General features: G+C 47.9%; 1 protein-coding gene across 7 annotated transcripts in view; it reads right to left on the reverse strand.

Moving 5' to 3' along the window:
- Positions 1-26,611, reverse strand: part of kifc3 (kinesin family member C3) — a 68,057-nt gene that overhangs the window by 17,367 nt on the left and 24,079 nt on the right. For 5 of the 7 annotated variants that reach the window (XM_067997692.1, XM_067997698.1, XM_067997695.1 and 2 more), the window contains exons 3-12: positions 15,411-15,714; positions 8,486-8,652; positions 8,031-8,096; positions 7,760-7,900; positions 4,132-4,323; positions 1,974-2,147; positions 1,547-1,694; positions 1,106-1,236; positions 620-731; positions 187-368 (exon numbers count right to left, since the gene is read on the reverse strand). In XM_067997692.1, coding sequence (XP_067853793.1) covers positions 187-368; positions 620-731; positions 1,106-1,236; positions 1,547-1,694; positions 1,974-2,147; positions 4,132-4,323; positions 7,760-7,900; positions 8,031-8,096; positions 8,486-8,584 — 1,245 coding nt within the window. In that variant the 5' untranslated portion in view covers positions 8,585-8,652; positions 15,411-15,714. Of the gene's footprint in view, positions 1-186; positions 369-619; positions 732-1,105; positions 1,237-1,546; positions 1,695-1,973; positions 2,148-4,131; positions 4,324-7,759; positions 7,901-8,030; positions 8,097-8,485; positions 8,653-15,410; positions 15,715-17,069; positions 17,119-17,614; positions 17,729-26,611 lie in introns of those variants that run through there. The other 2 variants (XM_067997696.1, XM_067997697.1) reach the window with 2 other exon arrangements.

The following is a 26,611-nucleotide window of genomic DNA, read 5'->3' on the forward strand; positions in this document are numbered from 1 at the left end:
GTCGTATCAGTGTGATGACCAGAACTAGATGGACCCTCGTCTTTTATTGTCCCAGTTTCTACGTTCCTATGAAATGGCCACTTTTTACATCTTAGTTCTTTAACCCAACCATAGTGTTTACAGACTTGCACGAGATCCCAGTGATCAACTGGATCACAGATCAGCCCTCACGATACGATCACTTACATCTGCCTGCAGTGCATGCGGTCGAAAGACCTTATCCAGCTCAAATATGGACGCTTTCCCTCGGTGCGAGACGTACAGAATCGCATCATCGTCGTGGTCGAAGGAGACGATATTTCTGGTGTCGGGGCCAGCACCGTCCTCCCTGGTTATAGGACGGACTCTGCACAACACACGGATGTTCCCTGAAGAAATGGCAGAAAAGGAAGTGTCAAAGAAGTGGAATTTTGAGCGCTGAAATGATGCGATCTTCCCTTTTTGTTTTTGCTGCATTCCATAAAGTCAGCTCTTGACGACCATCTCCCCTCCTTTGCCCTGGTAGCAGGTTTCAAGCTGCCGTGTGCGTCTAGTCTCAGACCAATGTCTCCTCCGCGCGGTAACTGTACACAAGAGCCTCTGAACGAAGGTCTCTCCGAGCAGGTTGAGGGAGACTCACCTCGGAGCCGTACCAGCTCGTTGTGACACTTCTTGCGTAGCTGCATCTCTCGCTTGTACTTGCGCAGCAGCTCCTGGTTCGTTGCCTTCGCTTCCTCCACGGCCTGGTAGATCTAGAAAGGAAAGAAAGCAAGATTTACATTCACACAACGCCTCTCACGACCTCAGGACGTCCCAAAGCACTTCGCAGCCAATGAAGAGCTTTTGAAGTCCAGTCACTGTTGCGATGTAGGAAACTCGGCAGTGCACAAAAGGCAGGAGATGCTTTAACGGCCACTCCTTTGTCAAGAAGTAGTCTGGTTGATCCACCACTGCCGCAGGCGGAGTATAAAGATGATCAGTTACCAAATCACGCTAACACCGTGCTGACCCGTCAGCCACGAGTCTCCCGTTTACTCGCACTGTGGTGACCTCAGTCGTGTACCCCTCACCCACCGATCCCCTGCCGTATTTTGCAATACTTTGTGGCCAAGTGTTTTCATCTCACCTCCTTCTTCGTCTGGCTGACGGCATCCTGGAGGAGACACGGAAAATCCCGGACGTGATTCTTCAGGCTGTTGTAATCACCGGTCAGTGTCTTTAGGGCCGGCTGGATGGAGAGGAGGTTCATTCGAACGCCTGCAGGGAAAGGCGAGAAAATCAGCACTGTGGAAAATCCTTCAGCTTGCCCCACACTCTGGTATCGACACACGTTAGGTGAAAGGTTGACCACTTGTCCTCACTTTGGGTCTTCACTCAGCACCTCCCTAATGTGCTTCAGCGAAGACCTGGACTCAACACCAATCTGTCCCAGTTTGTCTCAAAGTGCTACAAGACTCTTCACCGTATACAGACACCATCAGTCGGGCTGGAGTGCGTCACACTCATTACTCATTAAATGCCCGTTCTTTACGTGAACCCCATTCATTGCCCCTTCTGCATCACCTACCATTCAGATTCTCGTGCACTGTCTTCATTTCAGATCGGGCATGCAGAAAGACCTCCTCAATTGCCTGATTCTTCTCATCTTCCAATGACCGAAGCTCCGCCAGCATCTCCCCGCGTGACCGCTCAAGTTCTGCTTCGTACATCATGATCTGAAGTGTAGAGTAAGTATCATTGCCAGTTAGTAGGCCTAGAACCTTCTACACAACGCAAAAGTACACAGGGGGCATTGAACCAGCTCGCCAATTCCAAGTTAATACATAGTATAACTGAGTTAGACTTCACCCTACTAGAGGGATTAAAAAGGAACTTTGCATATTCTTGGCTAAAGTTACAGATTAGCCACATGAGTGTCTGAAGTATCTATAAGTTAGCCAGACTGGAGTTCCATTATTATTAGTGGAAGGGAACAGAAGATGCCATGGACTTACCTGAGCTCGGAGCTGGGCTGACGCTTGCCAGGAGTCCTGAAGCTGTTGTTCCTGCTCAGTCAGTAGTTGCCTCTGGATTCCAATCTGCTCCTGAAGGTACCCATTCCTGGCCTGGGCTTCTTCTAAATCCTGCTTTGTCCTGGATGACTCAACTTCCACTATTTTGGTAATAAACTACACATGGTTTAAAAACAAGGTTAATGGAATATGTTCACCAAACCCAGAATCAATGCCAGGTCCAAAACAGTTACGTCTCCCCATCCCTTCTCTCCCACTCACCCAGCCAACAGAGACTTGGATGCCCAGAGCAGAGTACAGAGCATTGCCAAGCTCTAGGTGGGTGCTGAGAATTTCAGCCACAAATAGATCTTGGATATTGCTGAAATTATAAAGATCTAAAAAAGCACAAAGCTCTCCTTGCTTGACAGTATGGGAATAATGGTAAGAGAGATTAATGAGAGAGGGCGGAGAAGAGAAAGGAGGAGGAAAGAAAGTATTGTAAACGATTGATTGGATGCCCTATTGGTTCACATCCATAAATAACTGGTCAGAGTTTGGCCTGATCACACAGTGATCGTATTAGCTTAAAGCAACAGCAGGGGGTTGGGCTGTTGGAGCAAGCCAGTGATTAATTTGAAGGGATGAACTGTAATTGGGGGGGGTGGGGCAGGGAGGCGGTGGCAAGATGGTAACAAAGAGTGTGGTAACACCCCCAGGAGTAACATTTAAACAAAGAATTAACTGTCAAAACTAATGATGGATATTGGGCTGAAAAGAACGCAGCCCATAGCCACAAGGGGTTGTTCCAAGTTAATGTATTATTCTGTAAATCAGACACCTCCCATACCTCAATCCAAGTCCAGACAAAGTACTGGAGCTCATCTTTCTCTAGTCCCTCCCATTTCTCCTTATTGAAAGGCCTGTTGACAGAGTTCATTGCCCACTTAAGGTGGTGCAAATCTCTTGAGAACAAGAGAGAGGCCTCAATGTCCACAATGGTGGTGGGAAGCTTAGGGGTACAGGCACCTTGGTGAGGGGTACAGGCACCTTGGTGAGGGGTACAGGCACCTTGGTGAGGGGTACAGGCACCTTGGTGAGGGGTACAGGCACCTTGGTGAGGGGTACAGGCACCTTGGTGAGGGGTACAGGCACCTTGGTGAGGGGTACAGGCACCTTGGTGAGGGGTACAGGCACCTTGGTGAGGGGTACAGGCACCTTGGTGAGGTGTCAGCCGTGGCTCACTGGGTGGCACTCTTGCCTCTGAGTCAGAAGGTCGTGGGTTCAAGTCCAACTACAGAGACTTGAGCACATACTCTAGGCTGGCACTTCAGTGCAGTACTGAGGGAGTGCTGCACTGTCGGAGGTGCCGTCTTTCGAATGAGACGTTAAATGTCTGCCCTTTCAGATGAACGTAAAAGATCGAAGAAAAGTAGGGGAGTTCTCCTCGGTGTCTGGCCAATATTTACGAAACAGATTATCTGGTCATTTATCTCATTGGCTGCTGCATTAACTACATTACAACAGTGACTACACTTCAAAAAGTACTTAATTGGTTGTAAAGAGCTTCGGGACATCCCAAAACTGTGAAAGACATTATATAAATGCAAGTTTTTTCTTTCTTATCAGATCTCTCCCTGCAAAACCTAGGCAGAATAATTTTTTTGAAATCAGGAAGAAATATGGAGACAAGTGTGAAGCAGACATCAGGTCATCTGTGGATATCAAGGTCCAGCGAGATGTGAACACAAACACCATTTCTTAACGCACGCACGCACACACGGAGGGGCACACACGGAGGGACACACACGGAGGGACGCACACGGAGGGACGCACACGGAGGGACGCACGGACGGACGGACGGACGGACGGACGGACGGACACGCACGGACGGACACGCACGGACGGACACGCACGGACGGACACGCACGGACGGACACGCACGGACGGACACGCACGGACGGACGGACAGACACGCCCATTAAATGTGGCTTTGGCTAAGGATATTGGAGTACCTCTTTTTTTTTATTATTAAAGACTAGCAATATCCAACCCAGCGTATTCCATACCCACAGTATAAAGTCTAACTCTCCAACCGGATGGCTCCACATCCTTCCTGTGCTGCTTACGTACGTTGTTTTGGAAGTGCAATTTCTTTTACCTTAACCGATGGTGCGGACTGCTTGGCCAGGGCTAGATGGCAGTCTCTGATCCGTTTATTCAGCCTCTCCTCCCTTTCAGTCTTCTCCTGCAGGACATCTTTGAGGTGCTGTTCCAGCTCGGACAGGAGCCGAGTCTTCTCTTCCAGCTCCAGCTGCAAGCCAGTTGTTCGCTCTCGCAACCGAGAGGTTTCCTATGACGGGGATTAGAACACGAGATCTGGTTAAAACGCCAGGGATCAAAAGAAATAACGCGACCTGCCGACGGGACTCTCCGAAACGTTAGGTTGACTTTTTTCTCTCTTCAGATGCTGATGGACCTGTGGGACATTCCTATATTTTCTGATTTTATATCTGTTTAAAACAAATGCACTGCTACTTACGGTCCCAGCAGTCGCCAGTAACCAGACAGAAAGGGCAGGATGTGTCAGAGCAATAGTTTGAAGCACAGTCGTTTCACTGTTTGCACAAAGTGTGGGAAAATACTGGTTATATTTTACCTAAGTGCGCCTGCCAGGACGGATAAATGTTTGACTAGTCTCAGTCTCTGCTGCACCGATCCTCACCTCTGCTTTCCCAACATAATGTTTAACTAATTGTCACACAGCTAGTTTACATCTCGAGCTCCTTAGTCAGCTGCCCCACTTCAAAAAATGCAGTCGCTTCCCATCTCAGTTGCTGCATGGAGGCATGTCCTGCACACGTGCCCAGGCTCCACATTGAGCCAGCTTCCCATGGCCAACACAGACCAGGGGCTAGCACCAGCTCTCCTGCCTCCTTCTCCCAGGACAACAGCCAGCCAGCCAACCTGTCCTCCAGGCTCTCTGTGATTAGCTGCTACGAGGCATGGGCAAGAACAACCTGGGGTGAGATTCACTCCGAGGCCCTCATTGTTGAATTGGCCCAATGACCGACCTGCTGCTGACTTACCGCAGATCGCACAGGTCCCCCCCCCCGGGTTGGGTCCCTGCTCTGCCGAGAGTTAGCTGATCCCATTTTGGATGACCGTAGGGATGCTACGACTGGCCTCTACACCCAGGCTTTGGCTGAGGACGGGTACGAGAGAAAAGAAACAAACAATTGCCAGCCAGGGTTTCTGCTCGCCGGGGACTCCTGCTGGGAAGTGCAAGAGTGCAGCTACTGGGCGATGACAGGATCCAATTACACTCCTCCCCATCTCCAGAGCCACACCAGAGGGATACGGGCACCCATGAGCTGTAGCCCAGTGAGAATCAGCATCGGCAGGAGGAGTGAGGGGGAAAAAACTCCTTCCCTTCCAATTTCCCCTCTGCCCCCCCCACCCCGTCTTGGTGAACAGATCTCTCCTAGAAGCCACGTCCTGCATTAATCGATCAGGTGCTCAGCCAGAGAAGAAAGTTGATCCATGAGAGGGGCTTGGAATCAGGCTTTAATCAGTGTTCAACATTCCTGGGGAATAAACCAATGGCTTTGAACGCGAGATACAGGAGCTGGATGAGACTCAGTTATTCAGGGTTGCGGATTTCGAGTTCTGCGGTGTGGGGCACCTGTGAGATTTCTTGAATTATTTTATTCCGATAAACTACATGGCTCGCTCTCCCTTTCTTCTCAAGCTGTACCCATGTATTTTGAATCTCCCAAAATTCTTTTAACCTGCTCCAATTCTTAAACACACTCATTGCCCCGACACCAAGAGCGATTCTGTAGCTGCCCACGGCTTCTCCTTCTGTTCTCGTGCTGACTCAGGAGAGTCCCCAACGCATTACAAAAATCACACAAGATCACCATCACCACCAAGTTCCCCGCTAAGTGTACATCATCCTGGCTTGAACATAGATCACCGTTCCTGGGTCAAAATCCTGGAATTCCCTACTTAATGTCACTGTGGGAGCATCTTCACCCCAAGGACTGCAGCGAGTCAAGGAGACGGCCCACCACCATCTTCTCAGGGCAACAGAGGCGCTGCCTACACCTCGAGAACACATTTTTAGAAAACACTACATTTCTCCAGTAGACTCGTGCGATATACCGGGTTACGAGAGCAGGGCGGGACTATTTCCTCATCATTCTCTCCATCACTTCCCTAACCCCACTGTGGGAGTACCCACACCACAAGGACTGCAGTGGTTGAAGAAGGTGGCTCACCACCACCACCGTCCCAAGCCAACTAGGGAAGGGCAATAAATGCCAGTGTCGCCCACATTTTGAGAACAAAAAAAAACAGGCCCTGTTGCATTTAGCAAGTCTCAAGTGCTCCAGTTAATGAACTTGTGAAGCGTGCCCGACGGGGGGCCGTGGGGCGCGCCCGACGGGGGGGCCGTGGGGCGCGCCCGACGGGGGCCATTTGAGTTACTGCCCATCTTCACGCTCCAGCAATCCATAAATCTCCCAGATCAAATCGAGATCATTCTGTAACTATACTCACTCAATCATCGTCCCAAGTGTTGGTATTATCCTGATCCCCTTCACTCCCATTTAGGTAAATGGTCCCCTGCCTCAGCTCATCTGCTGCTGAAACAGTCATCGTTGCCTTTGTTACCTCTAGACTGGACTATTCCAATGCTCTCCTGCCCGGCATCCCAACTTCAGCCCATCCACAACTCTGCTGTCCGTATCCTAACTCGCACCAAGTCCTGTTCACCCATCACCCCTGTGCTCGCTGACCTACATTGGCTCCCAGTCCGGCAACACCTCAATTTTAAAATTCTCATCCTTGTTTTCAAATCCCTCCATGGCCTCGCCCCTCCCTATCTCTGTAACCTCCTCCAGCCCGACAACCCTCCCAGATCTCTGCGCTCCTCCAGTTCTTGGCTCTTGCACATCCCCGATTCTAATCGCTCCACCATTGGCGGACGTGCCTTCAGCTGCCTCGACCCTAAACTCTGTCATTCCCTCCCTAAACCTCTCCGCCTCTCTACCTCTCTTTCCTCCTTTAAGACGCTCCTTAAAACCTACCTCTTTGACCAAGCTTTTGGTCACCTGTCCGAATATCTCATGTGGCTTGGAGTCAAATTTTGTCTGCTAACACTCCTGCAAAGTGCCTTGGGACATTTTAATACGTTAAAGGCGCTATATAAATGCAAGTTGTTGTTGATGTTCTAAAGGCTTTCGCAGCACGTAAGCAGTAAAGGCTAAGTGGCAAAGAGATGCCTGGTGCACAGCCTGGTGCTCACCCCGTACCTGAGGTATGAGCCGTGTCTCAGTGTTAGCACTCTCATCTCAGAGTCAACAGGGTGTGGGTTTGAGCCCCACTCCAGAGACTGGAGCACAAAATCCAGGCTGACACTCCAGTGCTGTACTGAGGGAGTGCTGCACTGTTGGAGGTGCCGTCTTTTGGATGTGACGTTAAACCGAGGCCCTATCTGCCCTCTCAGGTAGATGTAAAAGATCACGCGGCATTATTTAAAGAAGAGCAGGGGAGTTCTCCCCGGTGTCCCGGCCAATATTTATCCCTCGACCAACATCACTCAAAAAACAGATGATCTCGACATTATCACATTGCTGTTTGTGGGATCTTGCTCTGTACAAATTGGCTGCTGCGTTTCCTATATTACAACAGTGACTACCCTTCAAAAGTACTCCATTGGCTGTAAAGCACTTTGGGACGTCCTGATGTCAAAAGGCGCTATATAAATGCAGGGTCTTTCGTACCTTGCTGTGTTCACAGTCGGTGCACCCAGACAGAGAGACCCGGAGCTGCTGCAGCTGGAGCTGGCAGCTGTTTAACTCCTGCTTCAGTCGATCATTCTCCAAGACCAGTATTTCTAAATGTTTCTCCAGGTCGGTCGTGCCCTGTTGAAGAGACGAGACGAGACGAGAACAGAGACAGACAGTTAATCCCAATTATCCAGGTGCGGTGAGCTCAGGAACAATACAAGATTTTAACAAGTGCCTTCTCGCGGAAACAATGCAGGAGTCTCACCAGCTCGGAGCACAGTCTGTTCAGTTCCTGCGTCTGGTCCGACAGCTTCACCTCCACGTCTTCGATCTGCAGGCACAACGCCAGGGGTTAGACGCACGCACCCATCACACCACTTCACGCATCGCCTGTTACTTACAAGAGGCAAACAGATGGATAACACTGAGTCAGTGAGAAATACAGGCTGTGCCCAGTGCTGAGGTCCTGAGCAGTGGCACCTGACGTCCAGGCAGCACTGCCCATCACCGAGGCAATCCAAACACGAGTGAGGTGCAACGTGAATGCTCTCCGAAGCTGAAACCCATCCCATGGCTGAAACCCCAAGAGCCATTACCTCAGTTCCCGGCACAGTAAAGACAACCGAACAGTTAAACTTCCCCTGGTTTGGCCCAGCCTGATTGCTGCAGCCCTGTCCTCAATCGCACCCCTCTCACCACCTGCACACAGAGCCGGCATACCTGAGACTGCAGAGGGCTGCCCAGTGCCTGCCTCTTGGTGTCGGTCGTGTTCAGCTCCTCCTGTAGCCTCACTTTGTTCTCCTGCAGACAGTTGATCATCTCGATGAGTTTTTGAACGGCTCTGAGCAATCGCCCCGCTGGTCTTTAAAAACGGGGAACTTTCTCACCTGGAGATAGGAGAGGACATGAGAGAGAGAGAGGGGGGGGGGTAAGATGACACGTGTTAGTTTGAACAGACCCTGTTCAGGCTTAAGTCTTTCAACTGAATAAATACTTACATGGGTTTCCAAACATCTCCTCATGTTTGAGAACTTGGTGAAGGAAGTATCTTCCAGACACCAGGGCATGGCTTTAATGTGTGTACAGCTGTGAAGCATGTGCACACACTCCCAGTACAACCCCTGCACGCATCACTTGTACATCACCTCCCACCATAACCCCCAGAACTAGTACGGCCATCAGTTCCAAATGTCAACAAGTTACAACAAAAACCACCAGCAAAAATCAAAAGTACTGCAAATGGTGGAAATCTGAAACAAAACCAGAAAACGCTGGAAACAGAGCGGGTCAGACAGCATCTGCAGAGAGAAGAAAAGTCACTGTTTTGGTTATAAACCCTTCCTCAGAACTGCACGAGACTAGATTTGAACTGTTCATGGTCTTTAGAAGTCACCTAACCTGCCATGTGAAGAAACTGGAGTTACTATGGTAACCTCCCCCTCTCCTCCAGATGGAGTCTCCCACAGAGTTCAGGTCCAGGCCTGAAGTACAACTACCAAACAGAAACTGCAGCGAGAGGCAGGTGACTGCAGATGATAACACTGCAGAGAGTAATTAGTTTATAAATAGAGGTCACCACTACTGGATCACAGAAGAACTCGCATCACTAATCAGATCTGCTCTTCGTTTTAATCCGGGCAAAGCATTCGGCATAGACTGCACCCAACATGCCTACAAACTCCTTACTGAGTTGGTAATATCCCCGTTAAGGCTGTAGGGTATGTACAAGGAGGTCCATGCAACTATCCTTCAGAGCTCTTCCAGTCAAACTGCAGCCTCTGTGCTAAATGAGGTGATGCCAACCTAAAGCAGGGCCCGTTACTGACAACGCAGAATCTCAAAACCGAAGCGGTGCAGGTAGTCGGGCTGCTGCCAAACCGATTCAACACCAGAAACCTGAATCAATACTCAAACCTGTGAAACAGCATAGGTAGAGCACAATGGAGTGCATTTCTATCGACTGAAGGTTTTGGAGAAGGTATGGGAGAACCATAGAGGTCGGCAGCATAGAGGGAGGCCATTTGGCCCATCATGTCTGTGTCAGTTCTTTGCTACAACAATGCAAAGCTAATCCCACTGTCCTGTTCTCTCCCCATAGCCTGGTATCTTCCTCTGCTTCAAACATTTAGCCAATTTTCCCTTAAAAGATCCAATGGTCACTATTAAAACCCTTAATCATTTCAAGAAGCTCTATTAAATCTTCTCTTAGCCTTCTCTGCTCCAGTGGAAATAGTCCCAGTATCTCAAGCCTGCGCTATCCTGGTGAATTTACTGTACACTCTGTAGGTTTAATATCCTTTCTGTAATGGAGTACCCAAAACTGCACACAGGACTTGAACTGTGGCCTAACCAAAGTTTTGTACAAATTTATCATTACTTCTTTACTCTATTTATAAAACCTAAAATTCTGCTGGCTTTTGTTATGGTTTAATTTACCTGTACTTGCACTTTCAGGGAATTACACATTCCAACCCCTAAGGCTCTCTGTTCATCCGCATCATTTCCATTGAAGGGTATACACCCATTCCTTGGTTTTCATGCCAAAAGGCATTACCTCACACTTAATCCACATTAAATTGCATCTTCCACCCATCTTCATAAAGTCTTTTACAGCTGTTCTCACGGTTTGCTAAACCACCTACTTTTGTGTTGTCAGCAAATTGAAAAGGTGTTCCTTGTTCCCAAGTCCAAATCATGGGGGAAGGGACTGGGTGGGGGAAACAAAAGTGGACCCAGCACAGACACCGGGGGTACATCAATTCCAGCCTTCTCCAATTCAAACAGCTCTTTACACAAACTCTACTTCCTGTCTAGTACTAGTCATGCTGCTAGATTTCCTCTGAATTTTTCTGTAAACAAGCTTTAGTGAACATCTTCTGAAAATCCACATACCTGACATCTACTGCACTCCCATTATCTGTCTAAATCGGTTTCCTCTTCAAAAAATACTCAAAATTTGTCAAACGTAACTTGCCTTTAACAAATCCATGCTGAGGGTCCTTGATTAACCCCAGCATTTCTCAATGCTCAGTAACTTTAACTCAAATTATGGATTCTAAGAGTTTGCCTACAGTTGACGTTAGACTAAATGGTCTGTAGTTACCTGATTTATCCGTCTCTCCCTTCTTTTTGAACAAAGATATTACAACAGCCCCAGCACAATTTCCATATTTGGCGATTGAAAAATTATGACCAGAGCCTCTGATCCTCCTCCCTGAATTCTTTCAACGGCCTGGGAACAGCCGTCAGGGTCCTGTGACTTATCCACCTGAGATTTCACTATTTTTTTTTAATATAAGCGCCAATTCCTTTTCTACAGTTCTCTTCAACAATTATTCCACATCCACCTGCATTCTCACTTCCACCATTTGTAAAAATCAATGCAAAATATTTAAGATCTCTGCCATTCCTTTATCCTCCACAATTAGACTCCATCTTCCATCCCTGATGGGGCCTACACTAACTATTCTTTTAATTTTTATATGCTTGCAAAAGCACTTACTTTTCCTTTTATACTGGCTATTAACTTCTTTTTTTACATATTGCCTTTAATCTCCCTTTTCACCTCCCCCCTACACACTCTCTCCATTCCTAACTATTTTCTTCAGTAATATCAGCTCTAATTTTAACACATTCCTCCCTTTTAAGTTTCCGTTTAGTTTTAATCTTTATTTATCCATGGAACTCTATTTATTGACGTGCCCTCTTTTTGTTATTTAGGAATGTACTTGTCTTGTACTCTATCCCTCTCATTTGAATATTTCCCACTGCTGACCCCTTGACCTGATTTCTACTCAGTTAATTCAGGTCAGGTCCCTTCTAAACTTTGCCTTTTCTCAATCCACCGCCCTTATCTTTGACTCTTCATTACCCTTTTCTTTTCTGACATTGAAGTCAATTATATTGTCGCTATTTCCCAATTGTTCTCCTACCCTCATCAGTTATTTGCTCCACTTTATTTCCCAGATCTAAATCAAGCAATGCTTATTTCTTTGTTGGACTAGAAACAGAGTGATCTAGGAAGCAATTCTGGATGCATTCCAGAAAGGGTTCCCCACTTTGACCACATACAAGGCCTTTATTCCAATCTATTTTGGTATAGTTAAAATATTATTGCCCTGACCTCTCTGGGTCTTATCTCTCTGGCCTATCTGCGAATGTCTCCCCATCTTGCTCTCGCACCTCAGCTGTTTAGCGGCCTGTAATGCAATTGAAAGTTGTGCCGTTTCTCTTCCTAAATCTCAGCATTTCTCATTTCCAACTGCACTACATGGTCAAAGACCAGATGATGCAGGGATGCCGTTGGGAGTCACATGCAGGGGAACTTGCCCTGCTCTTACCTGGCTCTTCTACCTTGAGTGGTGCCTCTTGCTCAGGCACCACGCCCTGCAAGGTCTTGATCAGGGTAAGCTTATTGTCGATGCTGTCTTCGTGAGCCTGTTACTGAAACCCTATCTGCAGCTTCCGATTAGCTTCCTCATCCTGTAGCTGGTGCTTGCACTCACTGACCTGCTCCTACAACATCCGAAACCCAGTCAAAACTCTCTTGAACTGGGCGAGAGCCGACCACATACTTGGGTCCCCTCGTGTATCCCCTCCCCGCCAGCCAACCTATACCCAGGATCCCCCGATATACCCTTCTCCCTCCCGGCTGTTCCAGACCCAGGTTCTCCCTTTCCCGGGATCCTCCCCCCTCCCTCCCTCAGGAAATCTGTACCCAGCTCCCTCACACACTCTCTACCCTCCCAGCCAATCCGCACCCCCAGTTGCCTGGTGCACTTACCGAAAAGTTCAGAAGGTTTAAATGATCTACTGGCAGCCAAGAGTGAGTTGGGGGGGAGCCTTGGCACCCGGAGACACAACAGGATCGAGACAAGAGACAAAGAAAGCATCTGGTCAGGCTAAGGAACACATGCTGAATTATTACAAACCAAACATCAGAGCGTCACAAGCACACACAAACCAAAAAGAGCGGACAGGAAATTTTATAAGAACACGAAGCACGGAATAAGAAGTGTTCTTTAGTCAAAGCAATGCTCCTTTCTACAGACCATGAAATAACTTGCCCAATCACACACTTGCTGCAACCTGAATCTTGCCTCAGATCAACGCTGCAGGTGAAACGGGCAAATTGCAAAACTCCAGAAATTGGTCTCTTCATTTCAAAAAAATCCAAAATGTAAAAATCAACAAAAAAAATCCCGGAACACCTCAGCCTCAGCTGCAGTAGAACATTGTGTGCCAAGATTCATTAGATATCTATAAAAAGATACCAGCCTGTCACTACTCTGCAACTAACTCAGTGGACTGGAACTTCCTGCGTGGGCACAACCCATAGGTTAAATCCGAAAATGCGGCCAATCCCACGCCCATTCCACCGACGTCAAGTTACACTCAAATTTCATGCCAATCTCATCAGAATATGCCTGAATGTAAAATGGACATAAATAAGTGTAAACAGTCGGGGCCAAAAGAAAATGCCGAACTCACACCTACATTCCTTCTTCAAGTGGGAAAATTAACGTTTCAACTCGTTCAACTGCTGTTCGTGCAACCATCAGAAAAGGGATGTTTAAGAACCTGCATTTGTGGAAGAGTTTCAATTTTTAATGTGACTTGTACTGATGCCATTAAAAGAAACAAAAATACAGAGCAGGCCTCGAGTGAGGATAAAAAAACTCAAAAAATTGCTACAAGAAAAACCCAGAAAAATGTTTCCTGCTGCGCCTGAAAATCTGGTTGTAATTTGACAAGAGTCTCTGAACTAGTGCAATTACAGGAAACTCTTATATAAAACTCTGCAACTTGGGGACAGGGACAGTTTTACGAGGGGTGATGCATTTGGACGGAGGGATCAATAGATGGCCGTAAAAGATCCAGATTTGAGTGCATTGTACTTACACTCAGATTTCCACAATCTTTTAGGCCGTGTATTTGATTTGCGTCCCGCCTAGGTGGGGGTCTCGGCACAAATACGCAGGAAACTCCAGGCCAGTGTAGGCCCCCTGGTCGACCCTGGGGTCTTCTCGTCTTGACGTTTAGCACTACACCAGGCAGTGCCTTTGTCCACCAGCTCTTGGGCGGGCCCCACTAAAAGAAATCATGGAGAACTCTTGCGCCCAGCCACCCACGGGTATTGGTACCAGTGTCAGCAGAGGGAAAAGTCTGTCTCACGCTCAACATTTCTCCCCCTCCTTTTCATTTCCTTTTACCACTTCTGTGTGTCCCTATCCCCTCTTTCACTTTTGTTTCTTTTTCTCGCTTCCCCCTCCACTTGTTTCCTCCAAATGCTCCTCTTTTACTTCTGCACTGACTATCTCTCACTACCCTCTCCTTTACCTGCTATTTGCCTCCTTTACTTGTGTCTCCACTTCGGCTTCTGCCTCTTTCTATCCCTTGGTTCACATTTATTTCTCTCTATCCTTTCCTTCACTTTAGTTTGTCTATCTTGATTCCCTTCACTTCTGTTTTTCTCTCTAGCCACTCCTTCACTTGTTTTTCTGTGTGCTCCTTTACGTCTAGACCGTCCCCTCCGTTTTGTTTGACCTCCCTCTTTCCCTCACCTTCACTGTTGTCTGTTTCTTCTGCCCTCTTTTGCTCATCTCCCTCTCCTTCACGTCTGTTTCTACCTCTCTATCTACTCCTTCATTTGTTTTCCTCTCTGTTCATTCAACTCTGCTTTATTCTCTCTCTGTCTAAATTCCCTTCCTCCAGTCCCAGTTTCAGAAATTCCGCACTGGGCAAAGCCACCCCTGTGATCAAGTCTGAACTGGTTCACAAGCAATCTGTTGAGTCAGAGGGACGTCAGAGAGACATTGCAGGATCATATCTAGATCTACACGCCAACGGTCAAAGGTCAACACTAGGTGGTCTTGTAGAAAACATACTGTGGACGCAGCCCTCAAACTGAAGGCAGGAATTAGTGCCAGGATACCTAGTCTTCACCGGGTTCTGTTGCTCAGGTAAGGTTGTGAAATAGGGATAATTACAATGTCTGGGGAGGCCAATTTGACAGTTGCACCAGCCCCATCCCAGAACCACCCAGCCGCTGTACGAGGGTGTGTATCGGCTGCGGTTCACGTCCCCTCACACCTGACATGGATGTTTTAACATGCAGCAGATGCCCAGCAAAGACACTAAAGGAGATCGTTTCTCACTCTGTACCTCCTGAGCCTCAGCTTAAACACAGCCAACTCACAACCAATGAATCCCTCCACTCGTTTTACACTCTGTACCAAACAGAGCCCTGGTGACCTGCTGGTGGAAGTTACCCTCGGTTACGGTGTTACGGGGCTGGGCAGAACATTGCGCATCTTCACCAGAAAGCGAAAACAAACCAGACCCAACGGGGCACAGGCAGTGGGATCAAAGCTGAAATTTAAACCGGTTTCTAGTTGGGGGGCGGGGGGCACACACAAAGTTCACCAGAACCCAAACCACTTGATTGAACGTAGCTCCCAGTGTCCCCATCTCCTCGCGCACTGTCGTCAACACCCCCACCAGCATGTGGCACTCCGCACCCCCTCTGTCAGCACCACCCGTTCCCGACAGGCAGGGGGATCGTGACACAACCCCTCCCCCGCTTAGTCCCATTACACGTGCGAGGAGACACAGTTAACAAGCTCGCCTGTCGCACGCTGCTCACCTTCACAGTGCGGGGCTGATCTTCCTTTCCATCCAGTTTACTCGCCCTGGCGTGGATCGGTTCAGAAAGCGTGGAGGGGAGGGGCCCGTGTTCATCAGCCTTGCTCATTCGCAGGTCTTTGGAACTCCCCCGGGCCCAGGAACAAACCTCCAAGATGCACAGTTCAAATGATGCACTGCCCCTCGTAAAATCGCTCAGGACAATGTTGCCAACGTATGTCTTGTGCTCAGGGGCCAGGAGGGTTAAATCTGCAGGATGTTTGTCCTCGTGAGTTCCTTCCAACTGTACCTGGTGCTTAGATCACCTAACGTGCAAAAAGAAGAGTGACTTCTGTAAATGTATCACAAGTGAAACCTTCTCTCGTCTCACCTGACCCCCCCAATCAAACCCAACAGGAGCAAACAACTAATCTCCTTCTTCAACTCCAAGACCAGGGTGCATCACTCCAGCTCAAAGAGGCTATCTGCTTGACGTTAATTGAATTGTGGTTAAAAATATGCACACTGAAACCATGGATCGCAAATAAAACGCCACTCTCCTTCCACAAACTTTAAACAAATAACCCTATCAATGGCTCTACCCCCTCCTCACAATCTCCTGAGGGAAAGTTTTGCATAAATATTCACTGATCCCTAAAGGTCATCAAAATTCTAGAATGTTAGCCCATCTCAACTCAATCCTCGCCTCCTGCTCCTCCCCCCTCCCCCCCTCCCCCCCCCTCCCCCCTCTCCCCTCTCTCCTCCCCCCCCCCCCCCCCCCCCGCCAAGGCAGGAAGATTCGACCCTCCAGACCGTCCCCGTAACCTCTAATCCCAACTTGATATTTATCCAGCTCCCGTTGAAAACACTTAACCATCTCGGCCTCAACTCTTTAGCTGAAATTCTTTCCCACAGCCCTCCTCCATTTGGGAATCACCAACAGATCCAGAAACACGGACCGTTCCAGACTCTGCTCAGTCACTGAAGCTTTGGAACTTCAGAACATAAACCTGATAGGGGGGAGGGGGAGGGGGAGGGGGGAGGGGATGGGGATGGGGATACGGGCACCAGCTGCTCACCGCAAGGGAAATGTTCGCGATAATGACCCGAGAGTGTAGGGGAAAACACCCCGATAGAAAGGGAAAAGAATAACCAAGGGGACATATTATAGGACTGATAAGGTCACAGTCACACACATGGACCCTTCATGAACCATAAAAGACCAACAGTGGCCTAACCCTCCCCCACTCCAATCCCACGAGTCCTGCTTCTGTTGCCTGGACAATTGGTCATCACAACAGACAGGCTGGGATAAGTCTCACCATCACAAGTGAGGCCAGATACATTCGCCCAAACCCAAACTGATCAGGTAATGAACAGCCTCTGCCTGTAGCTGGAGACGTGCCAGGTAACCTGATGGTCCCTTAGAGTCTCTCCATATGATCCAATCACCCCGAACTCTACTCTGGGGGAGGGAGTCTGACTCATTGGTGGGACAAAATGGCAATGACAGGCCATACCCCAGTCCAAATCTTTCTATGGGCAATAATCTATCCCAGCTCCAATACAAAATTGATCTCACAACCAGACACCCTGCAGCCTGACCCATCAACCCCTCCCCCAACATGCAGCACCAACTAAAAGGTTAACGGCTCGGTGCCCGTCAAGTGTAACATCCGACCTCCAAGTAACAATCTGCCTCGTCCTACACGGGGACCAGATTTCAAATACTCGGCAAAGCTCTTGCCAATCACTCGCTTCAAGTGGCACAATTCATGTCAAAACGAGTCATGTTACTGGTACGAGACATCAGTGCGATGAGCGGCTCTCCCCCTCCTCTTATTGTTCAAGGAGGGAGAGGGATGGAAATTTTCCAAAACCAAGTCCAGACGGATCTAAGAAGAAGAATTCTCCCAACCGGTGACTCACTCAACAGGAAGCACCCACCCCCGCCCCCCCCACAAAGTGTTGCTGAGTTTATAGGAGTGCCCGGCAAGCAATTCAAAATCATTTTTTGTAACATGCCTGGAAAAAAAGAGCGCCACAAGCTTTGGATTTTGTGGTAACAAAAAAGAACGCCTGCCCCAAGGCTGGGAGTTTAACCTCTCACAGCGTTTCCCTTTTCTGAAGTAACTTTTACTCTCTAATCTGTATTTCAATTCATTTCAAACTCCTCAGCCCAGGGCAGCCTACGATGCCTCACCCATCAGCCAACAGGAATCTTACCTCCCAGTCTCTCGGTTCCTTTCTGATATTGTTCAAGAAACCCAAGTATCGCAGCCAACATCGAAGTGCAGGATCGCATGCCAGGCTCTGATCGACTAACAGAACTTGAACACTCTCCCCTCTGAATCAAGTTTACTTGACACGCCCATCACTGCTGCCTGTCAGCTATCTCAACAATGTAACTCCACCAGTTTCTTCCACTCCCACCTGACACACACTGTCCAATGAGAGTTCCTGCTCCCACAGAGCCTGAAGGGATGAGATGGAGCTTTGATCCCCTGTTTTGGTAAGTGTAAACAATTTTACAACACCAAGTTATAGTCCAGCAATTTTATTTTAAATTCACAAGCTTTCGGAGGCTTCCTCCTTCGTCAGGTGAACGATGTGGAAATGAAATCCTCGAAATGAAGTCGCATTTATAATTCACAGAACAATGCTTGGTGAGTACAGACAGTTTTTTCAACTGCCCGTTGCCAAGGCAATCAGTGTGCAGACAGACAGGTGTTACCTGCAAGGTCTCAGAATATACAAATCACCAAAAAAAACAACAAACAAAAAAAAGAGATAGAGTGGTAGAAACATAGAAAAGACAGCAACTGACCTGTTATATTAAAAACAGATAACATTTGTTCGCTGGTGGGGTAACGTGTAGCGTGACATGAACCCAAGATCCCGGTTGAGGCCGTCCTCATGGGTGCGGAACTTGGCTATCAATTTCTGCTCGACGATTTTGCGTTGTCGTGTGTCTCGAAGGCCGCCTTGGAGTACGCTTACCCGAAGGTCGGTGGCTGAATGTCCTTGACTGCTGAAGTGTTCCCCGACTGGGAGGGAACCCTCCTGTTTGGCGATTGTTGCGCGGTGTCCGTTCATCCGTTGTCGCAGTGTCTGCATGGTCTCGCCAATGTACCATGCTCTGGGGCATCCTTTCCTGCAACGTATGAGGTAGACAACGTTGGCCGAGTCACAGGAGTATGAACCATGCACCTGGTGGGTGGTGTCCTCTCGTGTGATGGTGGTATCTGTGTCGATGATCTGGCATGTCTTGCAGAGGTTACCGCGGCAGGGTTGTGTGGTGTCGTGGACGCTGTTCTCTTGAAAGCTAGGTAATTTGCTGGAACAGCCATGGGGACCAAATTCGCACCCCAATACGCCAACATTTTCATGCACAAGTTCGAGCAGGACTTCTTCACTGCACAAGACCTCCAACCAACACTATACACCAGATACATCGACGACATTTTCTTTCTATGGACCCACGGCGAAGAATCACTGAAGAGACTACACGATAACATCAACAAGTTCCATCCCACCATCAAGCTCACCATGGACTACTCCTCAGAATCAGTTTCTTTCTTGGACACACGAATCTCCATCAAAGACGGGCACCTCAGCACCTCACTCTACCGCAAGCCCACGGACAACCTCACGATGCTCCACTTTTCCAGCTTCCACCCTAACCACGTCAAAGAGGCCATCCCCTATGGACAGGCCCTGCGAATACACAGGGTCTGCTCAGACGAGGAGGAACGCGATGGACACCTACAGACGCTGAACGACGCCCTAGTAAGAACGGGATATGACGCTCGACTCATCGATCGACAGTTCCGACGGGCCACAGCAAAAAATCGCATAGACCTCCTCAGGAGACTAACACGGGACGCAACCAACAGAGTACCCTTTGTCGTCCAGTACTTCCCCGGAGCGGAGAAACTACGCCATGTTCTCCGCAGCCTTCAACATGTCATCAATGACGACGAACACCTCGCTATGGCCATCCCCACACCTCCACTACTCGCCTTTAAACAGCCACCCAACCTCAAACAGACCATCGTTCGCAGCAAATTACCTAGCTTTCAAGAGAACAGCGTCCACGACACCACACAACCCTGCCACGGTAACCTCTGCAAGACATGCCAGATCATCGACACAGATACCACCATCACACGAGAGGACACCACCCACCAGGTGCATGGTTCATACTCCTGTGACTCGGCCAACGTTGTCTACCTCATACGTTGCAGGAAAGGATGCCCCAGAGCATGGTACATTGGCGAGACCATGCAGACCCTGTGACAATGGATGAACGGACACCGCGCAACAATCGCCAAACAGGAGGGTTCCCTCCCAGTCGGGGAACACTTCAGCAGTCATGGACATTCAGCCACTGACCTTCGGGTAAGCGTACTCCAAGGCGGCCTTCGAGACACACGACAACGCAAAATTGTCGAGCAGAAATTGATAGCCAAGTTCCGCACCCATGAGGACGGCCTCAACCGGGATCTTGGGTTCATGTCACGCTACACGTTACCCCACCAGCGAACAAATGTTATCTGTTTTTAATATAACGGGTCAGTTGCTGTCTTTTCTATGTTTCTACCTCTCTATCTCTGTTTTTTTTTGTTTGTTGTTTTTTTTGGTGATTTGTATATTCTGTGAGACCTGGCAGGTAACACCTGTCTGTCTGCACACTGATTGCCTTGGCAACGGGCAGTTGAAAAAACTGTCTGTACTCACCAAGCATTGTTCTGTGAATTATAAATGCGATTTCATTTCGAGGATTTCATTTTCACATCGTTCACCTGAGGAAGGAGGTAGCCTCCGAAAGCTTGTGAATTTAAAATAAAATTGCTGGACTATAACTTGGTGTTGTAAAACTGTTTACAATTGTCAACCCCAGTCCATCACCGGCATCTCCACATCATGTTTTGGTAAGAACTGATCACCAGGAGCTTCGGTCCTCGCCCTGAACTCTGAAGTGAAAGATGAGCATTAGTGGTCGTTCACACACAGTCATCTCACCCCTCAAAACCAGCACTTTGCACCACAGCTCATTGAACCCAATCGGTCAGTCAGTCAGTCAGTGCCACAAACCCAGTCGGTCAGTCAGTCAGTCAGTGCCACAGACCCAGTCGGTCAGTCAGTCAGTCAGTGCCACAGACCCAGTCGGTCAGTCAGTCAGTCAGTGCCACAGACCCAGTCGGTCAGTCAGTCAGTGCCACAGACCCAGTCGGTCAGTCAGTCAGTGCCACAGACCCAGTCGGTCAGTCAGTCAGTCAGTGCCACAGACCCAGTCGGTCAGTCAGTCAGTCAGTGCCACAGACCCAGTCGGTCAGTCAGTCAGTCAGTGCCACAGACCCAGTCGGTCAGTCAGTCAGTGCCACAGACCCAGTCGGTCAGTCAGTCAGTGCCACAGACCCAGTCGGTCAGTCAGTCAGTCAGTGCCACAGACCCAGTCGGTCAGTCAGTCTGTGCCACAGACCCAGTCGGTCAGTCAGTCAGTGCCACAAACCCAATCGGTCAGTCAGTGCCACAAACCCAATCGGTCAGTCAGTCAGTGCCACAGACCCAGTCGGTCAGTCAGTCTGTGCCACAGACCCAGTCGGTCAGTCAGTCAGTGCCACAGACCCAGTCGGTCAGTCAGTCAGTGCCACAGACCCAGTCGGTCAGTCAGTCAGTGCCACAGACCCAGTCGGTCAGTCAGTCAGTGCCACAGACCCAGTCGGTCAGTCAGTCAGTGCCACATACAACACACAGATAACCACCCTCCCAAGCCAATCACTTACAACACACAGCCAAACCCCCAACACAGTCACCCCCCAACCTTGGCTTTTAAAAGCCTGAAGACTGCAGAAGAAAGGACAGACTGAGGGTAAGGGAGCTGGACAGAGGGGAAAGGGTTTTCATAAAACAGTAGGGTTTGGCCACTACCCTGGGACCTGGGCCTCACAGTAGCGGTTCGGTGGTAGTGGTACTGTCCCCAGGCAACCTGAGGAAATCTATCAATGCAGATCTATAAGGACAGGGCAGCAACAGCATCATTGACAGGTCACCACACTGCACACCAAGCTGGTGCTGGTGTGAGCTCAACAAGGACATTGGCCTCTTCCCAACATCCAGAGGCATCAGCACAATGTGAGTCTACGATAACTTTCCAAGCAAAAGACTTCACGGACCATCAATCAAGTTGCCTCCTTTCTTCAAAAAGGAGAGGTATTGAGTTTCTTTGGGCTTACTAATGACGAGCAGGAAAATGAGTGCAAAGGGTACTCCAGCACAGCTGTACCCACTGACTAATACACTACCAGCCTGGCATCCTCACCATCTGACTAATGCACTACCAGCCTGGCATCCTCACCATCTGACTAATGCACTACCAGCCTGGCATCCTCACCATCTGACTAATGCACTACCAGCCTGGCATCCTCACCATCTGACTAATACACTACCAGCCTGGCACCCTCACCATCTGACTAATACACTACCAGCCTGGCACCCTCACCATCTGACTAATACACTACCAGCCTGGCACCCTCACCATCTGACTAATACACTACCAGCCTGGCATCCTCACCATCTGACTAATACACTACCAGCCTGGCATCCTCACCATCTGACTAATACACTACCAGCCTGGCACCCTCACCATCTGACTAATGCACTACCAGCCTGGCATCCTCACCATCTGACTAATGCACTACCAGCCTGGCATCCTCACCATCTGACTAATACACTACCAGCCTGGCATCCTCACCATCTGACTAATGCACTACCAGCCTGGCATCCTCACCATCTGACTAATACACTACCAGCCTGGCATCCTCACCATCTGACTAATGCACTACCAGCCTGGCATCCTCACCATCTGACTAATGCACTACCAGCCTGGCATCCTCACCATCTGACTAATGCACTACCAGCCTGGCATCCTCACCATCTGACTAATGCACTACCAGCCTGGCATCCTCACCATCTGACTCGCCTCCCACCCCACCATAACCATTCACTGCCACAATCAGTCCAAACATACCCAGCTGACTGCTTCCCACCAAATGGTGTGGGGCCTGGTGACGTGTGAACAGCACCTGCTGGACACGTCTGCCAAATCCACAACACTCCAGAAACGAGCTCCTCTCCGGATACAAACCACTCCAGCTCATTGGAGTTTTAAGTGCCAAATGCAAATTGCAACTAACTTCATTCCAAACCACAGTGGGTCAGAGGTCGTCTGTGGGTCAGAGACTACAGGAGCAAAACCTTTCTATTTAAAAAAAAAATCAAACCAGAAGCCCTGAGATTCCCAGCTGCAAATTATTACTATCAAGCTTAAATCTCGAGCTCAACAGTTCTTCCTGCAAGAAGGAAACAATAATAGGGAGGGTTGAACCAAAACATGGTGAATAATTAGGCCCCTCTTGCCAAGAATTTGTAAAGCGCAATTTGTTAAGAATTTAAATTTAAACACTGCTTTTAAGGAACTGTGTGAGACTTGGAAAGGTTCTTCATTTAGTAATTGAAGATTGTGTTTGGGATTTTGCGGTGGGGGGCAGCTGGGGGGAGGGGGGAGATGCAGAAAGATTCAAAAATGAAATGTTTTAGCAGATTTTTATCCCAGTTAAAAAGGAAGAGAAAGCTTTGGATACAGCAAATAGGGAGGGCCTAATAATTCAACAGTGCCTTCAGCCTCACTCCCAGAACTAAAAGTCAGAGGACAAAGCCCAAAGTACCTTGGGTGAATTACAATGAAGCAAAGATCAAAACGATTAATTTCCTCCGATGAAAAGAGATGAAGGGAACTATCAGGAGGCGCTCTCATTGAAGCAGCAGTCCTGCCACTGCTGCCGTGCGCCTTGTTTACATGGTTACCATGGGTCTCAAGGTTACAGCCTGCCGTCTGACTACATTGGCTGGTACAGGAAGGCAGCCAGTAAATCAACACTCCAAACGTCTTAAAGGCACCAGGCCCCGACTTGGGAGAACACAAATAGCACAAACCAGTCTTTAAATCTGTTGGTGCAGAGTTCCTTCATTTCTGCAATGTGAGCTTTGTCTACTTGAGTCACTGGTGCCCACTCAACCCACCAGAGAACCAGGATCTGGTAGTGAGGCACAAAACGGGACAGGAAGTGGGTGTTACATCGAAACTACAGCACAGAAACCGGCCCAACTGGTCTATGTTGCTCCCAGCTTCATCTAATCCCATCAGGACACTCTTCTATTCCTTTCTCTCTTATCTAGCTTCCCCTTAAATGCATCTATGCTAGTCGCCTCAACTACTCCTTGTGGTAGCACGTTCCACATTCTTATTACTCTTTGGGTAAAGAAGTTTCTCCTGAATTCCCAATATATTTCTTAATGCTAAAGGGATCAAGGGATACGGGGGAAAAAGCAGGAACAGGGTACTGAGTTAGACGATCGGCCATGATCATTTTGAATGGCGGAGCAGGCCCGAAGGGCCGAACGGCCTACTCTTGCTCCTATTTTCTATGTTTCTATGTAATAGAATTTATTAGTGACTATCTTGTATTTATGCCCTCTAGTTTAGGACTCCCTCACTAGTGGAAACATTTTCTCTCCATTTACCCTATCGAACCGTATTACCTTAAAGACCTCCATCAGGTCACCCCTCAGCCTTCTCTTTTCAACAGAAAGAAGCCCCAGCCTGTTCAGCATTTCCTAATAAGTTTGTCCTCTTAGTTCTGGTATCATCCTTGTGAATCTTTTTTGCACTTTCTATAATATGGAGGCCAGAACTGTGCACAACACACCAAGCATGGTCTAACCAAGGTTCTGTACAAGTTTAACATAACTTTTTTGCTTTTCAATTCTATCCCTCTAGAAATGAACCCTAGAGCTTGATTTGCCTTTTTTATGGTCTTGTTAACCTGTGTTGCTACTTTTGGTGATTTGTGTATCTGTATCCCTAGATCCCTTTGTTCCTCTATCCGGTTTAGACTCTTATTATCCAACCAGTATGTGGCCTCCTTATCCTTCCTACCAAAATGTACCACCTCACACTTGTCTCTATTGAAATTCATTTGCCAATTACACGCCCATTCTACAAGTTTACTAATGTCCTCTTGTATTTTGACTCACTCTTCCTTTCTATTAACTACACCTCCTGATTTGGTGTCGCCCACAAATTTTGAAATTGTACTTCTGATTCCCGAATCCAAATCGTTAATGTAAATTGTGAACAACAGTGATCCCACCACAGATCCCTGTGGAACACCACTTCCTAACTTTTGCCAGTCTGAGGAGCTACACTCACCCCTACTTTCTGTTTTCTGTTTTGTAGCCAACTTGCTATCCATTCTGTTACCTGTCCCCAGACTCTACATGTTCAGACCTTAGTGATGAGTCTACAACGTGGTAACTTATCGAAGACCTTTTGAAAAACCAAATATGTTACATCTACTGTATTACCCTTGTCTACTCTTTCTGTTTCTTCTTCAAAGAATTCAATAAGGTTGGTCAAGCATGACTTTCCCTTCTGAAATCTGCACTGACTATTCTTTATTATATTTTCGTTCTCTAGATGTTTTTCTATTACATCTTGAGTAAAGATTCCATTATCTTTCCTACCACCAACGTTAAGCTAACTGATCTATTGTTCCCTGGACTTGTTCTTCCTCTCTTTTTAAATATGGGAATAACATTAGCTGTCAGCCAGTCCTCTGGCACTATTCCCTTTTCTAATGAATTTTTATATATATGTAATATGTATCTCCTCCCTGAAAGGTGAACAACAACTACTTCCATTTATACAACACCTTTAATGTAGTGAAACATCCTAAGATGCTTCACAGGAGCGATTATCAAACAGGATTTGACACCGAGATATTAGGACAGGTGACCAAAAGCTTGGTCAAAGCGGTAGATTTTAAGGAATGTCTTCAAGAAGGAGAGAGGTGTAGAGAGGCGGAGAGGTATAGGAACCTGCAACATCAGTGTGGATCCAGAACAAGTTAAAATATCAGCACGATCACAAAAGCCCCTGGAATAAGACAATTTGAAGTGAGGGCCAACTGGTGTAGTGGTTTATCCACCTCTAGGACCTGGGTTCAAATCCAGCCTCAAAATTGATGCCCATGGGATTAAAGGAACAGTGGCAGCGTGGACACGAAATTGGCCAAGGGACAGAAAGCAGAGAATAGTGGTGAACGGTTGTTTTTCAGACTGGAGGGAAGTATACAGTGGTGTTCCCCAGGGGTCAGCGTTAGGACCACTGCTCTTTTTGATATATATTAAAATGACCTGGTCTTGGGTGTACAGGGTATAATTTCAAAGTTTGCAGATGACGCGGAACTCGGAAATGTAGTAAACAATGTGGAGGATAGTAACAGACTTCAGGAGGACATAGACAGACTGGTGAAATGGGCAGACACATGGCAAATTAAATTTAATGCAGAGAAGTATGAAGTGATACATTTTGATAGGGAGAATGAGGAGAGGCAATATAAACTAAATGGTACAATTTTAAAGGGGGTGCAGGAACAAAGAGACCTGGGGATATATGTACACAAGTCTTCGAAGGTGGCAGGACAAGTTAGGAAGGCTGTTAAAAAAGCATATGGGATCCTGGGCTTTATAAATAAAAGGCGTAGAGTACAAAAGCAAGGAAGTTATGCTAAACCTTTATAAAACACTGGTTAGGCCTTAGCTGTTCAATTCTGGGCACCACACAGTAGGAAGGATGTCAAGGCCTTAGAGAGGGTGCAGAGGAGATTTACTAGAATGGTACCAGGGATGAGGGACTTCAGTTATGTGGACAGACTGGAGAAACTGGGACTGTTCTTCTTAGAACAAAGATGATTAAGGGGAGATTTGATTGAGGTGTTCAAAATCAAACGGTTTTGAGTGAAGAAGGAGAAACTGTTTCCAGTGGCAGAAGGGTCGGTAACCAGAGGACACAGATTTAAGGTGGTCGGCAAAAGAACCAGAGGCAAGATTAGGAGAAATTTTTTTAAGCAGCGAGTTGTTATGATCTGGAATGCACTCCCTGAAAGAGTGGTGGAAGCAGATTCAATAGTAACTTTCAAAAGGGAATTGGATAAATACTTGAAGGGGAAAAATTTACAGGGTTATGGGGAAAGAGCTGGGGAATGGGACTAATTGGATAGCTCTTTCAAAGCGCAGGCACAGACACAATGGGCCGAATGGCCTCCTTCTATGCGGTATCATTCTATGAAAATGATGAGAGCAAAGTCGCCTCTCTCT

This window comes from Heptranchias perlo, chromosome 16, assembly GCF_035084215.1.
Source record: "Heptranchias perlo isolate sHepPer1 chromosome 16, sHepPer1.hap1, whole genome shotgun sequence".
Lineage (NCBI taxonomy): Eukaryota > Metazoa > Chordata > Chondrichthyes > Hexanchiformes > Hexanchidae > Heptranchias > Heptranchias perlo.